General features: G+C 49.8%; 9 protein-coding genes across 9 annotated transcripts; 3 read left to right on the top strand and 6 right to left on the bottom strand.

Annotated features, from left to right (window-relative positions):
* Window positions 1-744: 744 nt before the first annotated feature.
* On the top strand, window positions 745-2,700 carry N7496_009401 (Peptidase S10 serine carboxypeptidase; the record flags this gene model as incomplete). Its single annotated transcript, XM_056702315.1, has 7 exons — window positions 745-1,099; window positions 1,161-1,265; window positions 1,318-1,434; window positions 1,585-1,616; window positions 1,731-1,898; window positions 1,947-2,100; window positions 2,153-2,700. Coding segments are annotated over 7 exons (1,479 nt in total), but the record flags the coding sequence as incomplete, so codon positions are not given.
* Window positions 2,701-3,516: 816 nt separating this feature from the next.
* Window positions 3,517-4,999, bottom strand: N7496_009400 (RNA polymerase II accessory factor CDC73 family protein; the record flags this gene model as incomplete). Its single annotated transcript, XM_056702314.1, has 2 exons — window positions 3,517-4,248; window positions 4,316-4,999. The coding sequence occupies 2 exons, from the start codon at window positions 4,997-4,999 to the stop codon at window positions 3,517-3,519; spliced, it is 1,416 nt and encodes a 471-aa protein (XP_056551314.1).
* Window positions 5,000-5,308: 309 nt separating this feature from the next.
* Window positions 5,309-6,926, bottom strand: N7496_009399 (putative MFS monocarboxylate transporter; the record flags this gene model as incomplete). Its single annotated transcript, XM_056702313.1, has 4 exons — window positions 5,309-6,058; window positions 6,174-6,473; window positions 6,599-6,699; window positions 6,755-6,926. 4 exons carry the CDS (start codon window positions 6,924-6,926, stop codon window positions 5,309-5,311), a joined length of 1,323 nt encoding a protein of 440 aa, XP_056551313.1.
* Window positions 6,927-8,198: 1,272 nt separating this feature from the next.
* On the bottom strand, window positions 8,199-11,024 carry N7496_009398 (putative PHD finger and SET domain protein; the record flags this gene model as incomplete). Its single annotated transcript, XM_056702312.1, has 1 exon — window positions 8,199-11,024. The coding sequence occupies one exon, from the start codon at window positions 11,022-11,024 to the stop codon at window positions 8,199-8,201; it is 2,826 nt and encodes a 941-aa protein (XP_056551312.1).
* Window positions 11,025-13,978: 2,954 nt separating this feature from the next.
* N7496_009397 (putative proline permease) lies at window positions 13,979-15,517 on the bottom strand (the record flags this gene model as incomplete). Its single annotated transcript, XM_056702311.1, has 1 exon — window positions 13,979-15,517. The coding sequence occupies one exon, from the start codon at window positions 15,515-15,517 to the stop codon at window positions 13,979-13,981; it is 1,539 nt and encodes a 512-aa protein (XP_056551311.1).
* Window positions 15,518-15,938: 421 nt separating this feature from the next.
* On the bottom strand, window positions 15,939-17,211 carry N7496_009396 (putative nuclear pore protein (SEH1); the record flags this gene model as incomplete). Its single annotated transcript, XM_056702310.1, has 3 exons — window positions 15,939-16,045; window positions 16,106-16,946; window positions 17,002-17,211. 3 exons carry the CDS (start codon window positions 17,209-17,211, stop codon window positions 15,939-15,941), a joined length of 1,158 nt encoding a protein of 385 aa, XP_056551310.1.
* A 345-nt stretch (window positions 17,212-17,556) lies between these two features.
* N7496_009395 (UDP-N-acetylglucosamine--dolichyl-phosphate N-acetylglucosaminephosphotransferase) lies at window positions 17,557-19,075 on the top strand (the record flags this gene model as incomplete). Its single annotated transcript, XM_056702309.1, has 3 exons — window positions 17,557-17,795; window positions 17,853-18,033; window positions 18,095-19,075. The coding sequence occupies 3 exons, from the start codon at window positions 17,557-17,559 to the stop codon at window positions 19,073-19,075; spliced, it is 1,401 nt and encodes a 466-aa protein (XP_056551309.1).
* Window positions 19,076-19,316: 241 nt separating this feature from the next.
* Window positions 19,317-20,943, bottom strand: N7496_009394 (DUF895 domain membrane protein; the record flags this gene model as incomplete). Its single annotated transcript, XM_056702308.1, has 5 exons — window positions 19,317-19,493; window positions 19,558-19,654; window positions 19,713-20,624; window positions 20,680-20,809; window positions 20,865-20,943. 5 exons carry the CDS (start codon window positions 20,941-20,943, stop codon window positions 19,317-19,319), a joined length of 1,395 nt encoding a protein of 464 aa, XP_056551308.1.
* A 1,769-nt stretch (window positions 20,944-22,712) lies between these two features.
* N7496_009393 (zinc-binding alcohol dehydrogenase family protein) lies at window positions 22,713-24,150 on the top strand (the record flags this gene model as incomplete). Its single annotated transcript, XM_056702307.1, has 4 exons — window positions 22,713-22,958; window positions 23,025-23,065; window positions 23,126-23,565; window positions 23,627-24,150. 4 exons carry the CDS (start codon window positions 22,713-22,715, stop codon window positions 24,148-24,150), a joined length of 1,251 nt encoding a protein of 416 aa, XP_056551307.1.
* Window positions 24,151-24,417: the final 267 nt, after the last annotated feature.

Genomic DNA, 24,417 nt, shown 5'->3' with positions numbered 1-24,417 from the left:
GCTAGCTGATTAGCGAGGAACCTTCAGGTCTGAACATAGTTTAGACTGCTTTCCTGCTCGGCTCATAGTAGATCGAGAAGCCGCAGGGGTTCGCGTTTGCTATATATTTCAATGTCAATGGAGCAAAGATTAAGATAGTAGCCTCTACTAGAGCGGAGTATCCAGTAATTTGCGTCAACTTAATTGACTGGTTACCTTTATAATGGTGCATCTTTTGTGTAAACTCTTGTTGCTGGCTTCAAATCCAGGCCAGAAATCCGGTATGAATGTGACCTATTTCCGTGAAACTCAAAGTCGGAATTCAAAAGTAACATTTACTTCCATTTACGTGACTAGCTATTTCAGGAGTGAAAATACGTTAATACATTCAATTATGCTAGATGAAACGTCAAAGTAGTGCGTTATATTACATACAGCGCCGCGAGGGGTAGCGTTGATGAAGCGCCAAGATACTTTTGCTATGATATCGGTTTCTTATCAACCCGAAAATTCACCGGCTTGATTTCACTTCTTATTTGCTAACCATTAAAATTGAACCATAGCTTTTGCCGTGATAAAGACTATATATGGGGTCCTTAATGCCAGGGAAATTGGATGAAATGGGCAAATCTATCCTGTCTTTTAATGAGCAGTCACATCCTAAGACTTTATATCATCATCTTCTTTCTCTCGTTACCAGCTGAAAGGGCTTTAGCCTCATGAACCAGAACATCTATACTTGGCTAAGATTTTGATATTTCAGCATCTCCGAGGCAAAATGCGCATCGATATTTGGATTTTCCGAATACTACCGCTGATACTCTCATTCTCTATACCAATTGCCTCTGCCCTCGCCCGCGCGGCTTGCCAAATCAGCCTACCGGAGTGAAAACTATCAGAACAGCTAATAATGTTACCATCCATTACAAAGAGCCTGGCAAGGAAGGTGTCTGCGAAACTACCCCTGGTGTCAAGTCTTATGCAGGATATGTTGACTCTTCTCCGCAATCACACACTTTCTTCTGGTTCTTCGAGGCACGCCACGATCCAATGAATGCGCCCATTACGCTATGGCTTAATGGCGGCCCTGGGAGTGATTCACTGATTGGGTTGTTTCCAGGTGAGGACCAGCGAAAAAAAAGAATCTAACAAGTTTTATATTACTAAATAACTGGAAACAGAGCTAGGTCCATGTGCTATTAACGACAAATTTGAAAGCTACCTGAACCAGTATTCTTGGAACGAGGTTTCGAATATGTTATTCTTGTCTCAGCCTGTCGGTGTTGGTATGAGAGCATATTTGTGTACGTCGGGCGAGCATATACTAAACGCTCATAGGATTTTCATATGCGGAGAAAAGCGCTGGCTCCCTGAATCCGTTGACGGGTGCCTTCGAGGGTGTAGATTTTGCGGGTGCTCAGGGTCGTTACCCCGTGACAAATGCGACGTCAATCGGTAAGTTGTCCATATAGAAACAATCACGACCCTATCATGCTTACCAAGAGATATAAAGATACAAGTACTCGCGCTGCGCAGGCAACCTGGGAAGTTCTACAGGGGTTTCTTGGAGGTCTCCCAAAATTAGACCCTAGGATCCATTCAAAGAGGTTCAATCTCTGGACAGAAAGCTATGGAGGGTAAGATTCAGCCCAAGCAAAATTAGAGAATGATGCTCACATCTACTAGACATTATGGCCCAGCCGTGAGTCTGCTACCGTAACTCTAATTCTGCCAGAAGATAACAATTGCAGTTTTTCGACTACTTTTCTGAACAGAACCAAAAAATCGCCAATGGTACCACTGGGGGCGTTCAACTAGAATTTCACACTCTCGGTATCATCAATGGGTTGATCGATGAAGCGATACAAGCCCCTTACTATCCAGAATTTGCACGCAACAACACCTATGGCATCAAAGCTGTAAGTTCGAGATATTCCACTACTGGGCTAAGCTAAAATATGTCTTAGGTCAATGAGACTATCTACAACTATATGAAGTTTGCAAATGGGATGAGAAATGGCTGCCAAAGTCAAATAGCAGCCTGCAAAGCCACCAATCGTTCCTCACTAATCGATTATGCACTCTGCTCAGAGGCAACAAACATGTGCCGTGATAACGTTGGTAAGTTACTCTTCCCTCTTTTGTTGGATCTACTAAGCTCATCTGCATAAAGAGTATCCCTACTACTATTATAGTGGGCGCGGTACCTACGATATTCGCCATCCATATAAGGATCCAACTCCCCCTCGAAATTATTTAGGCTATCTTGCAAAGGATTCTGTCCTGAATGCAATTGGTGTCGACATCAATTATACCAGTTCAAACAAAGAGGTATATTATGCCTTCCAACAGACAGGAGACTGGGTCTGGCCCAACTTTATAGAGAACCTGGAAGATGTACTTGCGCGTCCAGTCCGAGTGGCCTTGATTTACGGTGACGCAGACTACATTTGCAACTGGTTTGGCGGCGAGGCAATTTCACTCGCAACCAACTACTCCCACAGCAAGGAGTTTCGGACCACGAGCTATGCGCCTTTCCTGGTTGACGGGATCGAATATGGGATGACGAGAGAATACGGCAATCTCTCGTTCACTCGTATTTATGAAGCCGGCCACGAGGTTCCATATTATCAGCCCAAGGCCGCACTGCAGATCTTTAATCGAACCTTGAATGGGTGGGAGCTACCGGCAGGTGATAGAAAGCTGGACCTGGGCCAGTGATTGAGACTTCGATGACTTGACCTGAGTTCAGATAAACAATCACTGGCTCGACCAGATCACAATAATGGATCTGGATTATTTATCAACCCCATGAATTACATCATGTGAATGCAGTTGTTCTTCGCTTCCCTTACCAGTTCTGGCTCCACCTTCCCATTTGTTGCTGTCAAATATGCTTGCCAAATGTCGGCAATCCTGAGTTGATGGGGGTTTCCCGCTGTTTTCTCCAAGACCAGCGCATACTGTTTGCCCTTCTGGCTTCTAGAGCCTAATTGAGGGCCCCGTTATGTTATTTCTCCAATGAGTATCAAACTCGATCTAGTTTCTCCTTGAGTCAATACGCGTAAATAGGCGTCTACCCCAGGCGTTGCACACTGTCTTGCGAGCTAGAGCAATTGCAGTAGCATCCATAGCATTGTATAGGCTACTATGGCTCGAGCTTGGCCTCGCTTGCAGATTCACGCCTTGCCCGGTTAACTAACGAGAGTTTGATCTCTTGGTTACATCATTACGTTTTTCATCAGGTATATCCCAGAAGAGTTTATCTTCATTCGTATTTGTATGCTATTATTACATAGCCGTAGAAAATGTATCCAGTGATGTAGATTTAAACTCCCCAATTGAAACGCCGGAACCCACGTGGACCCTGCATGCACATTCATCAAGCTTAATTTCTGGGTCAGGTGGAAGGTGTAAGTTAAAAACGAAAAAGGAAGGCGCGGGGGAAGAGAGGAAGGGGAATCCGCATGACCAAGGTAATAAAACATGGGAAATTTACAAGAGAAACGGAGGTATGAGCAGCGACCAAAAGATTCTCTATTTCGATCCCCATCCTCGGATTCTCATGCCTTCCTCGATGGCGGTCCAGATACCCTCGACAACTTCGCGATCCCGCCAGCGGCCACCACCGTGAATGCCGCCCTTCTCATCCCAACGCTCAACAGCAAAGCTGTCTACTCCACGGCCCCAGCCCTTGACCGTAGAGGGGACGTCCTCGCCACGCCAGCCAACATAGATACCGGTAGCATGTTTAAAGAGTTCTGGTGGTGAAGACCACTTGTACGACTTAAACTGCCAGGTCTGTCCGGTAGTAAAGACAGCCACGAGACGTGACCAGTATTCCGGCTTGAAGTTGGTTGTGCCATCAACAAGGATGAACTTGGTAGGCTTGGGTCCACGACCGCCGGCGGCTGAGCCAGCACTGGCAGAAGGATTGGAGGGGTCGTTCTTTAGACGCAGTGGTCGCTTGAGTTCCATGAAGTTGGCCTCGGTAGACGTGCTCAGGGTTGGGTGATCTGGTGGAACGAAGACACCATCTTGTAGGAAAGACTTGATGTTCGACATGCGGATAAGAGAGGAGGCGGAGGGCGAGAGAAGAATGATGGGGTCGGGACGAGAGCTTGATTTGCGGGATGGCATGGATAGGCCGGCTGAGGGTGCGGGCACCATTGAGGAGGGTTTGACGCCCGGTTTGGCGCCAGGCTGGCCGGGACGGTCACGGCTGCGGTCGAAGAAGATAGCAGCACTTTTGCGGACGTGGGAGAATTCCTAGAAAGCAAAGCAAGAGTTAGTTTCTAATACAGCGTATCCATCTGCTTGATGCAAGTCAACTTACCGTTGGTTTGATTCCCCGAAGCAACGTATTCCGATCACCCGTCTTGCGCTCCCCATTGTAGATCTCCTGCAGCCGAGGATCAATCTGCTTCTGCGGGCGACCAGCTTGACCAGGAGCCGCAGCAGCTCCACTGGGCACCGTTGAAATACCTCCAGCAGCGCCGGAGGCCACACCGGCGGCGGCCTCTGCTTGAGCCTGGCCTGCAGCTGCTGCAGCGGCTTCGGCAGCGGCAGCTGCGCCCTCGAGTGGCTTGATGTGTTCGCTCTCATCGGAAGCACCCTCCAACCAAGTGATGAGGTCCAGACGCTCGACGAAAACAAGGTTTTGAATCACCTCTTCTTTCCCACCCTCCTGAGGCTCCTTCTGCTTGAGCGCCTCATTCAACTCTTGTGCAGAGGCGATGTACTCTGGAATCGCGACATCCTTCTTCTGCCACGCGAAAAAGATACTGCGCAGATCGACGGCGGTTTCTGTCGTGTTGGAGACAAAGCGCGTGGGCTCAGTCAATGGGAATGTGTGGGGTGATGGCTGGGAGAAGAACAGGTGTGTCGCCTGGGCTAGGTTGTCTGTCGCATGCTGGTCTGACAGCTCGGAGGAGGTCGTCGGTGTTGGGAGGTTACCTGCAGCAATGGCGCGCCGGAGCGAGAGGAGAGGGTCCTGGACAGCCGAATCGGTCGCTGCCATGTTTGTAATCGAGGACCACGGCGACTCGGAATGAAGCTGCAACGGCGGTGGTGGTTGGACTGAAGGGTGCGCCTGGAAAGTGTTCCGGTGGAATGGCTGGTGTTGAAGCTCGCGATGCACGTGACTCGATACGTAGAAACGGGTCTTCCTAGCTAGACCTTGCACTATTGCTTTCCATACTCGATACCTATTTATTCTTTCTCTTCATAAATTTCATCATTTCGAATTCCGCATTTAATTTTCGAAAAGATCTCTTCCATCGATTAATCGAAATCAACGTCACACCCTGTACATGATAATGCAGTCTACTCAACGACTGACGCAGTGTACCCCAGAACTGATATACCGCCACATCCAGCTCCATGCCCCGAAGACTGCCGTGATACCAGTAAATAGAATCAATGTCCCATACTGAGTGCTAAACCCAGTTTCACTATTTCCCTGTGAGCCACTCAGTGAACCCTGCTTGATCAGCGCTGTGCTCAGCGGACCACTGATAACATTGCCGATTCCTCGCCCTCCGGCAAGCAGACCAAAGACCAGCCCCGTCTCCAAAGAGGCTGAAGAGTCACGCTTAATCTGCTTAATGATGCCGGACCAGGTGGAACTGAAACCACCCGCAAAGAAGCCATAGAAGATGGAGAAGAGAGTGAGCAAGGCAATCGCCGTCTGAGGTGATTCAGATTCTGGAGATGATGCCATGCCCCAAAGAAGGAACACGGATAGTGCGGAGCCTACCGAGGAGAAAAGCAGAATATTCGATACTGCGAAGCGATCACACAGCATCCCCACGCAGATGCCACCGACAACGGAAGTCGCGTTGAAGAGCGAGACTAGCATTGTGCCTGTTGTTTCGGGTAGACCGACTGTGGCGGTCGAATAGGATGGTAGATATGTAGACGGCAAGAAGTATCCAAAGCTCTGGATGATATTACCTGCCTGGAGCATCCAGAATGTGGCCAACCTGAGGAAGCTCAGGTCCAGACGCCGGGCTGATGCGTACGGGGAGACTGGGATTCGAGGTTTCATGAACGGCAAGGATAGTAGGGTAGTAAGTAGCTGTAAGTTTATGTTAGAATTGAAAGCTTCCAACCACCGAGTAGAATCACTACATAGTCTCGCAACACTTGCGCAGTAGGGAATAAAATGGAAACGATGAAGCGGGAGACCATACCGTAGTGACAGTCCAAGCTCTAAAAGTTGTACTAGAACCGAATCTGTTCAAACAAGCATTCGCCACGAAGGGTAATGCAACACCAGTTATGCTTTTGGCTGCCCACATAATGCCGAGTGCAAGTCCCTTCTTCTGTATAAACCATTGGTCCATATACAGAGACGATGGACTGAACATGAGTGCATTGCCAATGGCGCACATAACGCCCTGCGTTGCAATAAGGTGCCAGACTTGCTGCGAGAAGGACGATAAAAGGGACCCGATCACGGTGATAGCTAAACCCGTCGGAATGCACCAGACCTGAAGGCGTGGGTATCGCGTCAGAAGGGTAAAGGTTACAGGCGATAAGAGGTATAGAAGACCCTAGATGATTGAGTTAGATCATATCACTACCAATGAAAAGTGTGCAAGGAGGTTTCCCATACAGTCGATGTAGTCCCCACGGTAGCCAGATCGCCTTTATCGCCCTGCAAGACATCGTGCGTGCTGTAGTACTCTTGGAAAATACCAAACACGGTCGAGAATCCTAGTCTCTTAGATTAGACATTGAAACACTCTTTCTATTCGCACTTAGTGCACACCCCAGACTGGTAGCTGGATGAGACAGCATGAAGCGAGCAATAGCCATGCAGCTTTGCCTCCATCTGCGGGGGACAGCGACGGCTGCTCGATCTCCGATGGAGTCACGTCATCAGAAGAGTGACGAGATGGTATCTCGCTCAAAGAGATGGTCTCGTGGGTAGTAGAGCTCATGATTGTTGATAATTCATGAATCCGTGTAACAGATTGCAGATACTGAAGGGGGTATAAAGTTTATGAAGTGAAATCTGAGATGATGTCGTGTGAGTAGTTGCCCCTCTCGGGTTGATCCTTGACTCATCGGAGCCTTGTCGGGGCCGTGATGCGTCCGGAAGTACTTCATGGGTTTCATCTATCCAATGACAACAGGGGCGTTGGAAGTAGACGAATGACTATTCAGGAAAAATGGGACTGCAGCTCGGGCACTTTTGGAGTCAGCATGAGTTTAAGGAACCTGTCAAAGCAGTTGTAACTTCATGATCTCGTTCAAATTCCTACTTGCCTCTCACAACACATCTTTGGAGAACCCTAGTTAGTTAAAAGCATTCAAAAATGTAACCAGAGAAGCCAAAAATTCGCAAAAAAGGGCCATAATGAAGGAGAGACAATATGATCACCCATCCTATTACTTTGTAACACCCAGTATATATCTCCTTTTCGACATCCTTCAACCACGAATTCATCGCTACATATACCATCGAGATAGATCATGCACGCTATACAAGGGTAGTCAGTTGTATATGCAAGGCCCAAGTGCTAGCCAAGGCAAGACTCAACAATACCAAACATAATAGCAGGCCAAGTTCCTAGATGACTTCCCCAGAATAACACCCTACAAGCTTACAGGTAATGGACCAGATACAGAGGTAAGAATAACATTGTTCATACAAGCAAGCCAATCCTGTTTCTGGCGTTGGATATCGATCCTTGAAGGAGAGAAAGGAAAAGGTCCGGTAGATCATTTCATAGACAATGAGATGATGAGTGATAGATCTCTCAGGCTTCACTGTTATGCATTCAACACCCAGACAGGGCGCTGAAGAAAAACATCCTCGGACCAAAGAGAAGAAAAGAACAGGAAAGAAGCATAATTGTCGAAAGACACGAACCATCCCAAACCGAACCCGACCGAACCGAACCCTGGTATTTCCGTAAACCGACCGTGACTGGTCGCGCCATGTACGCCTTTCAAGCAGAAAAACAAAAACAAACACAAGTCAAAAGACGTCACACAGCCAAAACCGAACAAAACGCCATTGGTTCACCACCCTGTGAAGGATTGCGAGCCAAGTCACACGAAAGAACATTTTTTGAGTCGTTAGAAACGTAAGTCCCCTGCGAAGGGTAGGTTTCGTCAACCGTCAACCGTCAACCATCAGTCAACCCAGGCCACAAATATTACTATCACATAGCAAAAAGGAAGAAAAAGGGGGTATTGAAGACAGATCACGAAGAAATGGAAGGGATGCGTGGCTGGGCTGACTCTGGTGCGTCTTTCATCGATACGTCGGGGGACCCAAGAGGCTCTGACTTGGCATCTGGAGATGGTTTAGTTGGAGTCTGGGCCTCATCCGCACTGGCAATAGGCCCTGGGCCCGGAGTCAAAGGTGATTTCTGCGTGGAAGGTACGGCATTGGCCTGAGCCGGAGATTGGGTCTTCTCGGAAGTTGGCGTTGCCATTGTACCTCGTCGGATTAGGTAGTCACCAAGACTGAGTTTCTTCTTAGCTGGGGTGGGAGTCGGTGCAACTGTGCTAGGTGGGGGAAGAATAGCGTGCGGAGATGTGTCGAGGGCATTAGGAGAGGCGAGGCTCGCAGCAGACATAGAGCTGGGGCTAACAGCAGAGGAGACATTGGGGATGCTAGGCGGTGGCATGGAGACGCGTAAATTGACGCGTTCTGGAGTAGTAGCGACCCCAGGAAGTCGCGTATTGTGTGCAGCGGTGGATGGCCATGGTGGTGGAATCACGGGCTTGCTTGCATCTGTTTGAACAATGTCGGACGAAAGGGCATGCGACGCATCCTGCATTTCTAAATCTCCTTGATGAGGTGGCTCAGAAGGAACTGAATCAGACATGACGACATCGGACTTTTCCTGCTTCGTAATTGGAGACTGAATGAGAGCTGGTGAGGAGGACCCAGCAGAGACGACGGAATCCGAACCAGCCGAGGATAACTGTTGTCGTGCAAGTTCCTGAGCTCGAAGGCGATCTGCTTTGAAACGTTGGAGGATCCGGACAGTTCTTGGGACAAAAGTAGTGCGAGGGTGAGGAGACGCGTCGCGTGCAGCTTGATACTCTACTTCATCCATATCACATTGAATACCCATATCGACATAGGTAGGACGGCTGAGAGGAGAATGAGCATAGGGTGTATTGGACCCCGAGGTCTTGCGGGGGGATCCGTGACGACCTGTAGCAGATAATCCTGGCGACATGGCGGTGGTGGGTGAGCGAGAGCGACCGGCAGTATCAAGGTGTAGTGATTTGGTTGAATTTCGGTGAGCCCCAAATGACCCCGCCTGAGTGGCAGTTGAGACCCCTGCAGATGTTTGTGTCAACGAACCACTCACTCGCTTCTTTTTGCGTTGAGTGGTTGGCCGATGGTCCTGTTGTTCCAACTGCTGGAATTGCTTTTCTGCGTCTGCAATCTTTCGCTTCTCTCGGGTGGAAAGTTCCGCTGGTCCAGTCGTGGCGGGGCTGAGGTCGCGACTTCGAGGTTGACCACGCACCGAGCCAGAGGTAGATCGGCTCTCCATAGCTCCATCATCCTCTTCCGGGTGTTTTGTAGTCTCACTCCCTGCCCGACTAGTGGATGCACGGCCCGTATCGTGGGGGGAGGCGACGGACTTTGTTTTCACCTTCTTGCGCTTGCCATTAGTCTGCTTGGATGACTCGAGCAACTTCGGGTTCCGTCGGCGGTCCAAGCTCGCAAGAAGGCAATTAGGCTGGTCGCATGCACAACCCCCAAAATTGGCGAGGGTATTGCTGATGCAGATAGCAGGGGCTTCTGTCGCACTGTCCTCTTGCTTGACCAGGCTGTTTGTCGATTCGAAGAAATGTGAATCCAGATACCACATGATCGTAATTTCGGAATTCGCAGGAATATCCTCCTTTGCAACAAAGCAAAAGTGATACTCCACATCATTGGTGATGAAGATCTTCATGGTCACATTAGGACGGCATGACCGGCGGGTGTAACGAAGGATACTGCCTTCATGGCGGCTGTCGATGTAGAGAGGAAGGTGAGAGCTGAAGAAAACGAAGGGCTCGGGGTGGTGGAGCTCGGGCCAGCGGTTATTAGGATCCCGACAATAGTCATGGAAATTGCCGACTTTGCCTATGATTTCCCCAACGACGTGGTCTTTTTGCACCGGATCTAGAGTCTTGACGAATTTCCAGGTGGGATGTTTCCCGCCAATGTCAACCGATGAATCCGTGATGGTATCGGTTGTCAGAGCGGGCCAGCGAGATTTGTCGAGAGCGGCATCGGACCGATTGAAAGTATTCTCGGCACCACCATGGGTCACTCTTGACAGGGCCTCCGGATCCTTAACCCAGGATGCAGTATCACTCAGGAGGTTGACGGTGTCGAAAAGGTTGCTCTCCATGTCGACACGTTTATCATCACGATCATATAGACGGAGGAATTCGTTAGAGTACAGGGGGATGAAAGGAGCGGGAGGTTTGGTAGGACTGGGGGCGACAGAGGTGGAGGAACGGCGTTTTCGGCTCTCGGCGGGAAGGGTCGGTGTACCCACAAGGGCACTGATGGATGCAGAGGATCGGTGACCAGTTTTGGTCTTCTTAGCTGGGGGTTGATCGCGAGCCCCGGACTCGCTGCGCTGATGTCCAAATCCATTCACGTCGCCATCGCGGACCTTTTTCCTTTGGGATTTGGTACCCGATCGCTTCTTCCGGTCACCGTCGTCACTCTGCTCTCGGATCCGCCGTTGGCGCTGACGCTCAGCAGCGCGCCGGGCATCCAACGTGCGAGGCTCGCAGTCGACGCAGTTGTGCACTTCCGGCACCCGCTTGTCCGGGTAATAGCAGATGATGTGCTGCCACGTCTCACACCCTTCGCAGAAAACCGTGTTACCATCATCATCATCAAAGGCGCAGATGCATTTGATGGTGTACGGCTCTTCCTCGTCGGGCGCGACCGAGTCTGAGATTGCCCCGTTGGCGATGGGGGATCCAAGAGAAGCAGGGACGGGGACCGGATACGGATCCGTGGTGGCGTGCGTGATGGCGAGGGAGGAGGTATCTGTCATAGTCTGACAGATTACCCCCCCTCAGATCACGACAAACTGAGATATGCTGAGAAACGATGGCGTGGCCGACCCGTCACTGTGCAACGAGCATGTCCACGATCGCTTCAAGGGAAAGTCTTCGTCAGTCTTGAAGAATCCCTTTTTTGTCAACGTAAGACGCGTTCTGGCCTATGTGGCGAGCGAAAGCCAGTGGGACGACGGCGTAGAGAGTGGAATCCCAAGAGGATACACCCTGGCCAATGCTGCTACAGCCTAGCCGATCTTCTTCGCAGGGTAATCGAGTCGATTATGATGGCCTTCGGACGGCTAGGGATGGCTTTCTGGAGAGAAAGAAAACCTTGGCCGAATGCGCCTATCCGGTGTGCTCAAGGGTGGAGCGACGAGGAATGGAGGAATCGACACGAGAAAAGTAGCAGCCAGGAATGAGGACCGAGGCGATTTGGGATAATGTGTTCAGAGAGGACGCGGATCGCGCAGGAGGTGTGGGTTCGGGTTGTTCGTCGAAGAGTAGGGTCCGTCAAAAGGGCGAGAAAGAAGGCGACGGGATTCGCGAGTAGGACGAGGAGGGAGAAAAGAAGGCGGAAGAGTCGAGACGGTTAGGATCGAGAAGAGTTGAGGCTGGAACAAACGAAATGGGGGGGGAAGGGGGGTGAAGGAGAATCGGAGGGAAGAGAAAGGACGCGCAGCAAGAAAAGGAGAGGGAAAAGAGGGTGATTCGAGAAGTGGTCGAAGGAGGAGGAGGAGGCTACGGAGGGCCTTAGGCAGAGAAAGCCCGAGTGCAGCGAAAGGGGAATAGCGCGGATTAGAGGAGTCGCGCAGGAAGGAAACCGGACTGCGAAGGAAGAGGGTGGCCGGGGGGAAAATGGGAGGGGGGACTCGACCCGAAAACGATTAGCGGGCCAAAGCTGGTGGTATTGGCATTCTGGCGTTTGGCAGGGGAGGGGGAAAGGTTAGTCAGGTGTATTGTATGGTTATGGCCGATACCAGGTGGTAATCAAAAGGGCCAAACAGGGGCGAGACCAGCGACTGCCGTTCTGGGGGAAGACGCTAAGTAGAACTCGGACTAGCGCCGGGAAGACCTAATCCGGTGGGGAGAGTCACGAGTCACAGGAATGCTGGACGAGTTGGCGCTGGCAGATGGGGTTAGCATCTAGGAAACAATGGTAGTATCATGTTAGTCAGTGCAACGGCCATAGCTCTCTGGCGAGTGAGTTAGTAGTAGTAGATAGATGGCCCTATCATTGTGACCCGAGTGGCAGGTTCAGCCGTAAGCACAGTCGGGATCCATGCAGCCCGGTAGTGACGGGAGAGGCCCATTTGATAAGGCTGCAACCCTGATCGAGTGCAGTCATGAAGCATCTCGATGGAAGGACCCCGAAAGGTACTGGCGACGGGTCCACGAGGAGAAAAGTGGACTGCCTCGGAAGAGAAAAAAAAGAAAGAAAAGAGGAACATAGAACAAAGAAGGACAAGAAGTATGTACGGAACAAGGCTCGTGAAAGGACTCGTGGGCTAAGCAAGGGAGAGAGGATCAGTAAAAGTAGAGGAGTGAAATCCCGCAATGCCAGCCGCAGCGAGCGTGACATGAGAAAAACCTCTGGAAGTCTTGTAGAAGTTTGTCTGGATGTTAGTATAGAGCGGAAGGAATAGTGTACAAGCTGGGCGAAACGTGGGTAAATGGAGAGTTGCGTCCATGGAAAGAGGAAGATCGGCCGGGAGACGGAAGGGTAAGATGGGGCAGGGGAGAGTGGCGCAGAAGTCGGGAGAAAAAGAGAGGGGAAAGGAGGGAAAAAAAGAAAGGATAGTAAGGTCAGTAGTAGAGTAGACTTGAGAGGCCCGTCTGTTGGTCATCGGGCCCAGAGTTGGGTTTGATCTCTGGGCGCTGGTGTTCGAGGAAGGCCCCCGAAGAGAAGGGGGGGGGGGGGAGGAAAATAAAAAGAGGGTCATCATATCGACAGGGCCAGTGTATCAGGTATGGAGTACTGGACGAAATCCCCATCAGAGGCTGCCCGAGGTGAAAATGGTGGGAGTAGAAGGGTGCCCAAAGGGTGGAAAGAGAAGACACTCACAGTGGTAAAAGGGGGCCGCTCAGTAGGCTTCCGATATTATTTCCAATCCGGTGATTTGGCGGCCCTTTTTTTGCCACTATAGAGGGACCGCCGTGCGCAAGGAACAGGAGCAAATCAAACCGTTAGTCGATCATCCAACTGGTTAAATTAAGGCGAAAACGTATTGAAACCGCCCGGTATGGTCCTCCGAACTCCGCAGTATACTCTGTATGGTGGTGCTCAACCGTCGCACCGGGACTGTGAGAACAGCGCGGTGAATCTTTGGTCCATCTTTTGATAGACAGCTGCTTGAGTATCATACCGATTTAAAATGATGAACGAAAGAGTGGATTCGAACGATAGATTGGACGCTCCAGAGTCGGCAGGTGTAACGCAGGTGTGGGCGTGGGCGTGGGGGTTCAGGGCTGTAGCCCCGGCAGCACGAGCCACCCGGGCCTGAATACCAGCCAGACAAGGTCTCTGCGGGATATCAGCTTTCAATTTTTAAATGCAGGAGCAAATCAATACGACTGGGATGAATCTCAGAACGTACATGGTTCAATGAGGTGGAGAAGGGAAACTGAATTGAAGAGGAGGAGGAAGAGGATGAGAAGGGAAGAAGTTGAATCACGTTGGCAGGGAAATAGAACGTGGTGGGCAACGACAAACAGGTGACTTCCAAGGTTCCAATCAAAACATGATGACTCGTGATATTTAGAGACCGGATGGTACTACTAATACAACAAAATTCAACCACTAAGAATAAAACTCCATGGCATTAAAAGCTGCACGAATCCACCACTCTCCAGAGATACCTGATTTAGTCTATGCGCGCCCACCCCAGTCTTCTCCGGGCTTTCATCCGAGCGTTTACATGTCCACGGCCGTTGACAGTACGGGATCCGACTAAACGATCTCGGGTGAACCGGGCTGCGCTGACCTTCCCTGTTGCGCTTCGGATGTTTGAGTGGCAGCTTTGTTCCGTTGTTCGTCCCGACAGTTGTGCACTCCCAAGTCGCTATGAGATGTCCGATAAGGAACCGTCGTTTGAAAACGATGAGCGAAATATAGACCTGCGAAGACGGGAATGCTCAAATAAGCGGCGAGAAGTCTGGCGACTTTTGGACCAGGACGAGGCCCCGGTATGCCTCCAACTAAGCCATTGGACATGAGCAAGATCGCGCTCATCAAGGCTCCAAAGTATGTCCCAAACGGCTGGATGGCAAATTGATAAGAGTTGGTATTGTGACGGAGGCCCGAATTATGTCGGAAGTAGTGGAATATCACGCACGAAACCAGCCAGGACAGGTAGCCGGAGCTGTTCACGAAGACGAGGAAATAGGTGGTCGTGGTTGAGCTCGACATTTTCACGGAGACGAAGGCTAACAAGGAGAAAAGCCCGGTGGTGCCGACGGCGATATAGGGAACGCCCCATTCGTTGCGTACTTTGAGGGCCCGATGAGCATGGCCGAGCTCAGACATTGCACACAGTGCTCGTGAAGCGAGGAATAGAAACGATCGAGCCGAAGCAACGGATGAAACCAGGATGGCAAGGGTTGCAGTGACGGGAACGATTCGAATGCGAGCAGTGTTCATCCCAATGATGAAGGGCGAAAGACCGGCTCCAGCTCCATTGTTGGTCAATAACGGATCGTTGTAGGGCGCCATGACACCCATCGCCAGGGAGCTCAGGATATAAGGCAATGTGGTAGTGGCCACATCGAAGGCAACCTTGCCCGGGAGGCTGTCTTGAATAGTCGGATCTAGCGCCTCGCCAATCTCGGTATGAACAGATTCAAACGTCTCAGCTCGGTGGACAATGATCTCGGGCGCGAAAGTGAACGCAATAGAGCTGTGCGAGACACACTGGAGCAAGCCCCAAAACTTGCCCAGAGAGCCATGGAATAAGTATTCGTGCATCGCCCCTGGCCTTTTCCAGTAATGGAACCCCCATTTCGTATGACCCGTGGCTCCTCCAAGCCCAATAGACAGCGACAAAACAAGTAGACATGCCATTGTACCGACTTTGATTCTGGTGAAGAGGCGCTCAGAGGTTCGAAAGTGTCTCTCCGGAATGAAGTTGGATCCCACAACAATAGTAATGACAATGATCAATCGCAAAGCAATCGTTACATCAGGGTTCCAAAGCCCGAGGTTTACCATTGCAGTTGTAATCTCGTAGGGGACAAACATCGCTAGCGTGTACCAGCGCAGAATTCCGGCCGCGAACCCCATACTGTCCGTCATGTATCGGAAGCCATTGGTGACCAATGTACCGTGACGAGCCGGGGCACGAGTGGCGACTTCGGCGACAGTCGTGGCCATGAAGTAGGTTAAGAGAGATAAGAATGCGTAGGAAATGAGTAGCGAGGCTGGACCACCGATTGCCAGCGCCTGCCCGGCGCCGATGAACAGCCCAGTACCAAGAGTCGGGCCCAATGCCATCGCGAATAGGTAATAGGTATAACGGGGGAGACAATCGAAAAGAATAGAGACGCTGATTCAGGGCAGAATTATCCTGGGCTCACTGGTGTATTCTCGATCCTGTAATACTGGTCGGGTTTGCGGATGTTGTCAGAGTCGCTCCTGCCATTGATGCGTGACAGGGCTTCATTCTGCGACTGTTAGGATTACGAAAAGCACACTATGACACCGCGGGAAATTTTTAGTCAAAAATCGAATCAGGGTATCATTTGCCTCGTATTGAGGCCCGGAAAATGCAAAACAAAACCATCGAGCCCCCCGCCTACCGGACGCATAAAGGAGCGATCACTGGCGTCACTACTTATGTATCATTCCTGGGCGTGTAATGCCAGAGTCCCACCATGCAATTAGGTAAGGCAGGGTTTTTCATCCATATGTAAGATCACTGAGTTGCCATACCAGTCTCAGCAAACTCAAGCCATTCTCCCGACAACGACTTTTTCCAGAACCGAACGGCGCCATCATCGCCTGAGGACATCAAGGAATCGCCTGTAGATTAATTTATGAGAAAGTTTATTCGACCATCAAAAGGAAAAATTGCTTACTTACCAGCAAAGGAGAAGTCCACCTGCCAGATATCAAGGTGCTTACTATCAAGACACGCCACCTGTTTGAACGAATGGCGGAACTGAGAGTCTCCGGTAGCCTGGCGGCTAGAGGTTGAATTGGGTGTGCGATTTGCGAGAGCACTTCCTATGCCAGACTGGGTCGTCGTTCGTGTCGAGGATGATTGCTGCTGGCGCCGTTCGGCTTTTCGAGAACTTGGAGCTTGAGATCCTTGATTGGTGGTGGTTGTGTAGACTTCAAAGATGCGGATCTGTCCATCTTTGCCGCCACTTGCGATGAGATCGTAGCCTCGTACTGAGCCACGTGCCCAAGAGATATCCCTGACGAGGCCATGGTGTCCGTTCAGCTCGATTGCGTGGTAGAAGCGCCGGTTTGAGTCAGTACGATAGATTTTGACCGTGTCCATGGCTGCCACCACAAGTGACAGACTCTTTCGATCTGAATCTGGAAGAATTGTGTGTGTAATATCGGCGGAGTCATGATGGAATTGAACCTTGAAGCTTGTCTCCTCGCCACGCTCGGGTGCTGCGCAGACCCGGAACTGGTCGATAGTCTGCCAGTCCGCCAGGCTATCTGGGCTGACGGGTTCCAAGATCATCAAGTAGCCATCACGCGTGATAACGGCGAGCCATGACTCCAGGTCAATGTTGCGGAAGTCCAGGGACACAAAGGGATGTCGATGAGGCGCTGTTAAGCGAAAGATCGATCTGAAACGCCGACCTGATCCAGGAGATTGCGTTACATCTTCCTGCCAGATCTTCAGTCTCATATCCTCTCCAATACTGGCGATATGTTGGCCTGTGAAGGGACCGTTCCATGTAGCCTGAAGCTGTTTGTTAGCTCATGAATGGAATGCGCGTAATCTCCGAATCCCTTACATCGCGAATCTCGGCATCGTGGGCAGTCCAGGTATCAACGAGCTGCCATTGACCATCTTTGAGGTCCCAGACTTTCATTCGGTGGTCCAAAGATGCTGTGAGGAGCCGATTTGCATAATAGTTGTACTTGGTCACAGCTACCAGATCTCGGTGACCTGCATCGAAGTCGGCAAACCCGCCTGTTGTCTCTGGGCGCTCTACTGCCCCCATCGCGACCTGATATTTTGTTTTGAATAGGAAGGGCAAGGAATATATGGGCGTGAGCCAATGATGCGCCTCATTCACACGTATGCATGCTGGGACATGAAACAGAGGTGTCTCAGCGTCGTGTGCGCGCGCGGGTTTCCCTTCTCGGCGGCGATCATCACGGGATGCGCCCTCACCGCCTTTAGGCGGTGAGCCATTATCCCGTAGTTCCGATAAGCTTATCGGGGGTAATTTCGGATGAAGCCAGCTTGCGTCAGCTATTTCTCCGTGTGAAGAGTTGTCCATTTCTTGTCATTCCTTTTGCTAGAGTAAGATCTTGAGACCCCGGTACTGGGGCCATTGCTCGCTATGCCAGTCCCAAATACCCTCTCACGATCAGAAACATGGCGCCTACTGCTCCTCGTGGGAGCCGGTCTCGGCATCCTGGTCAACACGTTCCAGGGCGATGGCGCGCCGGTGATAGCTTCAATTGCTCTGTCTTTCATTGCTTTTGCAGTCGCTTTCAGCATGATTCGCTGGCTTGGTCCTGTCTTTATCAAGGCAGGTCTCAAGGGAAAAGATATGGCTAAGCCCAGAAAGCCTGAAATGTAAGTGTTCAATACTTATTATCTGCTTATAAAATGAAGGCTCATGTTTGCATTCAGACCGGAAACAATGGGTGCGGTCTGTGCCGTGGTTTATCTGCTTTCCCTCATCATTTTCATTCCCTTTGCCTTTTACAAGGATATTGTCGCAGCCACGTCAGGTGGAGGCAATCGGGATGTTGTTATCGAAGATCAACACATCGAAACTGGGCGGTTCCTCCACAGATTCCCTCATGGGAGGGTAAGTCTTTATTGGAAGAGAATTAGCTGTTTACGGAAATACTAACTTTTTCTCGCGTCAGCTTGCCTCGTATCTCTCGGGTCTTTTGTCTTTGCAATGTATTATCATCCTAGGAATTGGAGACGACCTTCTCGACATTCGCTGGAGACACAAGGTCTTGATTCCAGCATTTGCAGCCATTCCCATGCTGGTTGTTTACTTTGTCGATTTTGGCGTGACACATGTCGTCGTACCCGTCCCCCTGCAACGGTACCTTGGTGATTTTATTGACCTCGGGTGGCTGTACTACATGTACATGGCAGCCGTTGCAATCTTCTGCCCCAATGCCATCAACATGCTGGCAGGCATTAACGGCATTGAAGTTGCTCAATCGCTGGTCATTGCAGTCCTTCTACTTTTGAATGATGCCATGTACCTGGCTCCCATTACCCCATACCCCCATCCGGCTACCGACTCTCACTTGTTCTCGATCTACTTCTTGCTGCCCTTCATTGGTGTTTCAACCGCGCTTTTGTGCCACAATTGGTATCCCTCCAAGGTGTTTGTGGGTGATACTTATTGTTATTTTGCGGGTATGGTGTTTGCTGTTGTGGGTATTCTGGGACACTTCAGCAAGACATTGCTGCTGCTGTTCGTACCGCAGATCTTCAACTTCCTTTACTCAACACCCCAGCTCTTCCACATCATTCCCTGCCCACGCCATCGACTTCCGAAGTTTAATGCCTCGACTGGGTTACTTGATGCTTCTGTCACGGAATGGATGGTTCCACCTTCCCCATTGATCGCCTTCGCTCTCGACACACTGCACACACTACGCTTGGTGCGTGTTCAGAAAGATGAAAAAGGACAAATTGTCGAATCGACGAATCTGACAATTTTGAATCTCTGGCTCGTGTGGATGGGCCCAATGAGGGAAGATCGACTTGCATGGCATATGGTTGCGGTCCAGACCGCGTGTGGATTTTTTGGTCTTTTCGTAAGACACCGTCTCGCTTTACTGGTCTTTAACCAAGATAACCGGACATTTCAGTCCGTTGTATAGTTAGTTCTTTGATGAAAGATGTCTCAATGCACCTACACGATTAATCTTATCATTGGAGGAGTGAGTATCCTAAAAACGCCCTAGAATTTCGAAGAGAAGAAAGAGACAGAAAATCCGGCAAAGTAGCCTCTAAGGTTGATTTTTATGGATGGCAAATAACGGTATCTATAACTAAACTAACACTGGGGAAAAGCAAACAAGGAATGTCCCATTTCATCAGCGTCACTTTACGAGAAACGGCTCATTCATTGTCAGACGAATCGCGCAATGCCCGGGTCTCTCGTTCCAACTTTTTATCTCCAAAGAGACCAATCTGACTGATAATGTACCAAGCAGAGGGGATGGCAACGGCCCACAAAGCGAAATTCAGATAGACACTTCCAATTGCGGCCATGATCGAAATACTGCTCAGCCCGTACTGCAAGTCAAGTGTCAACATCAAAGGACAGAAAAGACGGGAAAGGAATGAAGGAGGAACCTACACTAACACACTGAGCGGCTGACTCGGTACCACGCAACAACCCAGCAATTCGAATGACTTCCTCCTGGTCATCAGCCAGGTTGCCGACCACAAAGTATCTGTCTTGAGATTAGCATGTTGTTCAACGGAGCCCCCGTGGGCAGTCGTATCACTCACAGGTACATGTAGTTGATCTGGAATCCAGCAACCCAGAACAGGAAGAGAGCGAATGCTCTTCCAAAGCCCGGATCGGCCCAGTCGTATACCGGGTTTGTCTTGTGGAACTCGGTGGTCACCACAGTGGCCCAAATCCAACACAGGCCTTGCCAGCCTACAACAAAGAAGAAAGCATATCGGCTTCGCTTCTTCAACGAGATGGACTTATTGTCGAGGAATGCGCCGAGAAGATTGCCCATAATCAATGCAATGATGCCAGACAAGAATGAGCCGAGCGCTCTTGAACGCACGGAGAACCAGAGGCCTTCATATGAAAACATCACTGCCTCGGTGTAAACCGCTTGACAGATGAATGGAACGATGCAAAGGAACTTCTTGCTGATGAAAAGCTTGACCATCTTTCGGAGCTCGTAGCCAATGCTATTGTTCACCTGAAGCTGAACTGGAACTCCATCCTTTCGCTGAACTTGAGACGGATTATTGAGGAGTAAGCCAGCAAAGGGACCGAGTGCTTGGAGCGCAATAAAGATGAGATAGACAGTATAAGAGACACTGCCTTCAGTTGCACGACGAGCATTGATACCAAGGCTGATAGCGCCTCCTAGGATTTGCCCTCCGACGCGGAAGCTGAGCCAAAATCCCAGAAAGCGTCCTTGGTTGTATGGTTCGGGATACGCAAGGGCGATTGCGGCTTCAGCCATCCAGAAAATACCTGCCGAACTACCACACAGAGCGGCACCGAGGAGCACCAACCATTCGTCCCCAAATCGGTTGTTTGTGTATAGGCCCGCAGCATACGGCGCGTAGCCCATTGTTCCCACGATGAATGTCCACTTGATCCCAATGAATCGGACGATAACACTTCCAAAGAAGCAGGATACCACCATCAGGGCAAAGGTCAGTGCATTTGCTCTATAGTTTCATCAGTATATTAAAATGAGGATTGAGCCTGATCGGATGATCATACGCATTAACAAGATAGGGCTTCTCTTCGCCTCCTCCACCGAGAGAATTCATTGCGCCCCAAATGCCCGGCGCGAGGAAGTTGCAAAGTCCAAGGATGAGCGCATTGTAGAATGTCGACCGATACCATTTGACTGACCGATTAGCATACTTGGTTAAACTCTTTTGAATTTGCATTTCGTGAGATACCTTTGTGGATCGGAGTAGTCAGAGAGTTGCTCTGGACCTCCTCGTCTTTGGGCGAGGCGCTCTTCTCAGAACTTGACATTGCGATGAAGAGTCGTCTACACAATGAAGATCTCGACAATTCTGAACTGATGGAATTTCGGTAGGAGACGGACGGTCATCGAGTTTTATGCATCCCGTCTCGATGGTAGATCTATACCTACCTGCCGGAGCTTCACTGCAGAATTAAGACAATATGACATTACGTGCTATGGCAACATCGGAACCTTAATCACTTTTTGGCTGCCATTTCATTAGCCTAGACACCTATTATGAAATTGTTCGGCCAAAAATGCTTAATGAGCGACATTTTCAGCTTATACGGTTGTACGTGGAGTGGGGTCTTTTAACCTATCTTGGAAATGGCAGGCTCTCACCCCCGGCGGATGCTGTCGTTCTTAGCCAGGATTACGTGCTTGCCTAGATTACAGCCATGCGACACGCTTAACGGCCACGAGGCGTTTGGCCTAGAACCAGAAGGAAAGTGATTTTCCTAGGAGCAAGGAGTAATAACTCCTAGTCTGACTATTTTCTGTCAATTCTCTCGGGCGAGAGACAAAAACATATCGCTCCCACGATGTGAGACTTCATACTTGCTGGAACCCTCGCATGAGATGTTCCAAATGGAACGATCTTTCAAAATTCAAGATCCATAATTCTCGCTGGCTTAATGATTCTATTTCAGCATTTGAAGCCCATCGACTGCCAATTACGTTGATTTATTAAGACCACATGCAGAGAGCCATGATTTTTATTAGCGAGGAACAAACCGGCGATATAGAGGCAAATGGACAAAACAGGATCGGTATCTAGATGATGGTGGGAACACAGTCTTGATATAGTTTCAGAGATGCCATGTCTTCTCCGATCTCTTCCTCTTTATCTTATTTTTCATGAATTCCCTTGCGGGATCATGAATAACGGTATCGTATTCGCCCCGCCATCATGATCCTCATGGCATACCAGTCAGGCTACATACATACAGACTGAGATCGGCAATAATCAATACATTGTAGTAAATATTCAATCACTGAGATAGTATAGATCTATGATTGATTAACAGACGCATTCAACTTCAGCGCTACCGGCCTTGAAAATGCGGCTAGACAAGTTCCAGGGTTTCGTCATCAGAACCCCGGATCACATCAGTTTAGAACCTAAAGACACCTTCACGATCAACCATCGCAATCGCATTTGCGTGCCTCCTTTGGTCTACTAGCATTCTCTTCCCATCAATGCACTTGATCTCTTAATTAATATCCTATATCCTGTTTTGGTCGACTAATTAACTCGGGTTTCGGCCTTCTCTCGCGGTCTGTAAACTAGTCCAATGTGTATTTCGTTGGGGCGAGTAAACGATCATTGTACTAACAATAATCTGGATTGATTAGATGGAATCTGCTTTCACCTTCCCCGGGCCGCTGATTAGAGGCCTCCATCACGCCATTCAAACCCCGCCATGAGCAATGAGCAGCATCCCGATCCCCTCCAGGAGGTGCCACTGGATAGGCTGGAAAACGCAAATACAAGCCCAAACAGTTTCATTCAACAGTGGTATCCCCTCTCATGCAGTATTAAATAGCCAAGCACTGTGGGGGCTCCCTGGCCCTACGTGCTTTTGGCAAAGGCTGATATGTATCAATGCCCCCGCTCTCAAACGTGATGAGCGTGCTTTGCCCTATTTGTTTCTCGGGCGAGAAATATGTAATCAAGATTGAGAGTTTCAAATAGCATATAGGTAGAGTCCGATCTGGACTTTACGGCATTTTCTGACGGTTGATTTCTAATATGGCACTCTTGGCTCCTATTATCATGTCAACCACTACCTGCGTCCAGCTCGACGAGCTGCAAAAGAAGCCGACAAGCTTCCATCGTTGTATATTCTCTGGGCCTTCTTTAAATTCTACTGCTATTAAAGAAGAAAAAACCAGTCTAGTTTCACAAACCGAGGACGCACGGCAAAGCGTACTATTACTCAAGGGGGTCCGCGAACAATACACCCTGGTGAACGATCATACTATTCCCGCAATCCTGAATCCCGGGGAGATTCTTGTGAAGGTAAGATATAAAGACTTACTACTCGCTCATCTGCATGAGACGTAGTTTCTCATATTTCATTCGCAGGTCCTTGCAATCGGGCTTAATCCGATTGACTGGAAAGCACCGTATGTTAAACCTCACCATCATCTTATCTATATAACTTGGCTAACATGGCGTTAATGCAGGGCATTCAACTTTGGAATTCCAAGTTTACCTTGGATCAATGGACGTGATCTAGCGGGACTTGTGCTGCAAGTCCCTGGCGAGAATTCACGCGTTCGCGTGGGTGATATTGTCCTTGTGCCCTCAACAGATTATCGAGACATTCGGAAAGCCGCATTCCAAGAATATGCAATCGCGACCGACTTTAACGCAGCACGAATTCCATCGTCTACATCAATTCACGCCTCTGCCTCTCTTGGAGTGGCATTTGTGGCCTCTGTCCTAGCTCTCGGCGTCTCATTTGGACTAGACTTCTCCGTGCTTTCAAAATCGCCTGGTCCTAATCTACCTCAAATTATCAGTCAACTAGATAGAAACGATATTCCAGCCGATATACAAGATGAGTGCTTTGCGTCAGAATCAGAGCGCCCACAGCGCGGTGATTGGGTTGCAATCTGGGGTGGTAAGATTTTCAATTCAACCCCAAGGTGAAGAAGATATTGTTGCTAACAAAGCCCGTGCAGCCTCGACAACAACCGGACTGGTGACTTTGCAATTAGCCAAGCTGGCCGGACTACGTGTGATTTGCGTAGCAGATGTTGCACGACACGGAGCCAAGCTGCTCGAATCTGGCGCCGATCTCCTCGTGGACCGACACGATACCGAGCGCGCCGTGGAGATTATCCGCGGAGTCACTGGGGGTAAATTGCGATACGCCATTGATATTGTTGGTAAGGATACTGCGGCGCTGCTTGAGAAAACTCTCGATCCTTCTGGGCATTCGCATTTGCTGGGGCTCACAGGGCTGCCCAAAGAACGCAACCCAGGGATCCGTTACCACACCGTGCCCATCAAGCTATTCCATACTGCACCTACAGTTGGCGAGAGCATGGTTCGCTGGCTAGAAGACCTACTTGAGTCAAAAACCCTCACTCTTCCCGAGATTGTTCGCGCCGAGGGGGGGCTGGAAGGAATCAATGCAGCATTAGATTTACTTCGAAGTGGATCCGTTTCGGGGAAAAGAATTGTAGTCGGGCTTGATTCTTGAATCATGATGGACGATCAATTTTGGGTGGGAAGATGGGGATTTTGCATGGTTTTATTGGATAGCTTGGGTTTGGCGTTGTGGCATATTTAGACGATATTAGACATTTGAGTACTGGTTAGGCCACTATATGTACATGCTATTTCCTATGCCAGGTTGGGCTCCCCTATCTTAGCTGCCGTGACTTTTATGAGGGCACTCAGAGTCGGATTCACTGAGTAATAGAAGTTTCAAAACAAAAGGAACTCCGACTGCACTCATAGGCGTGGG

The sequence above is a fragment of the Penicillium cataractarum genome, assembly GCF_028827025.1.
Source record: "Penicillium cataractarum strain IBT 29864 chromosome Unknown utg000008l, whole genome shotgun sequence".
NCBI lineage: Eukaryota > Fungi > Ascomycota > Eurotiomycetes > Eurotiales > Aspergillaceae > Penicillium > Penicillium cataractarum.
The sequence above is the reverse complement of the archived record's forward strand: the minus strand, read 5'-3'. Positions and strand labels throughout refer to the sequence as shown.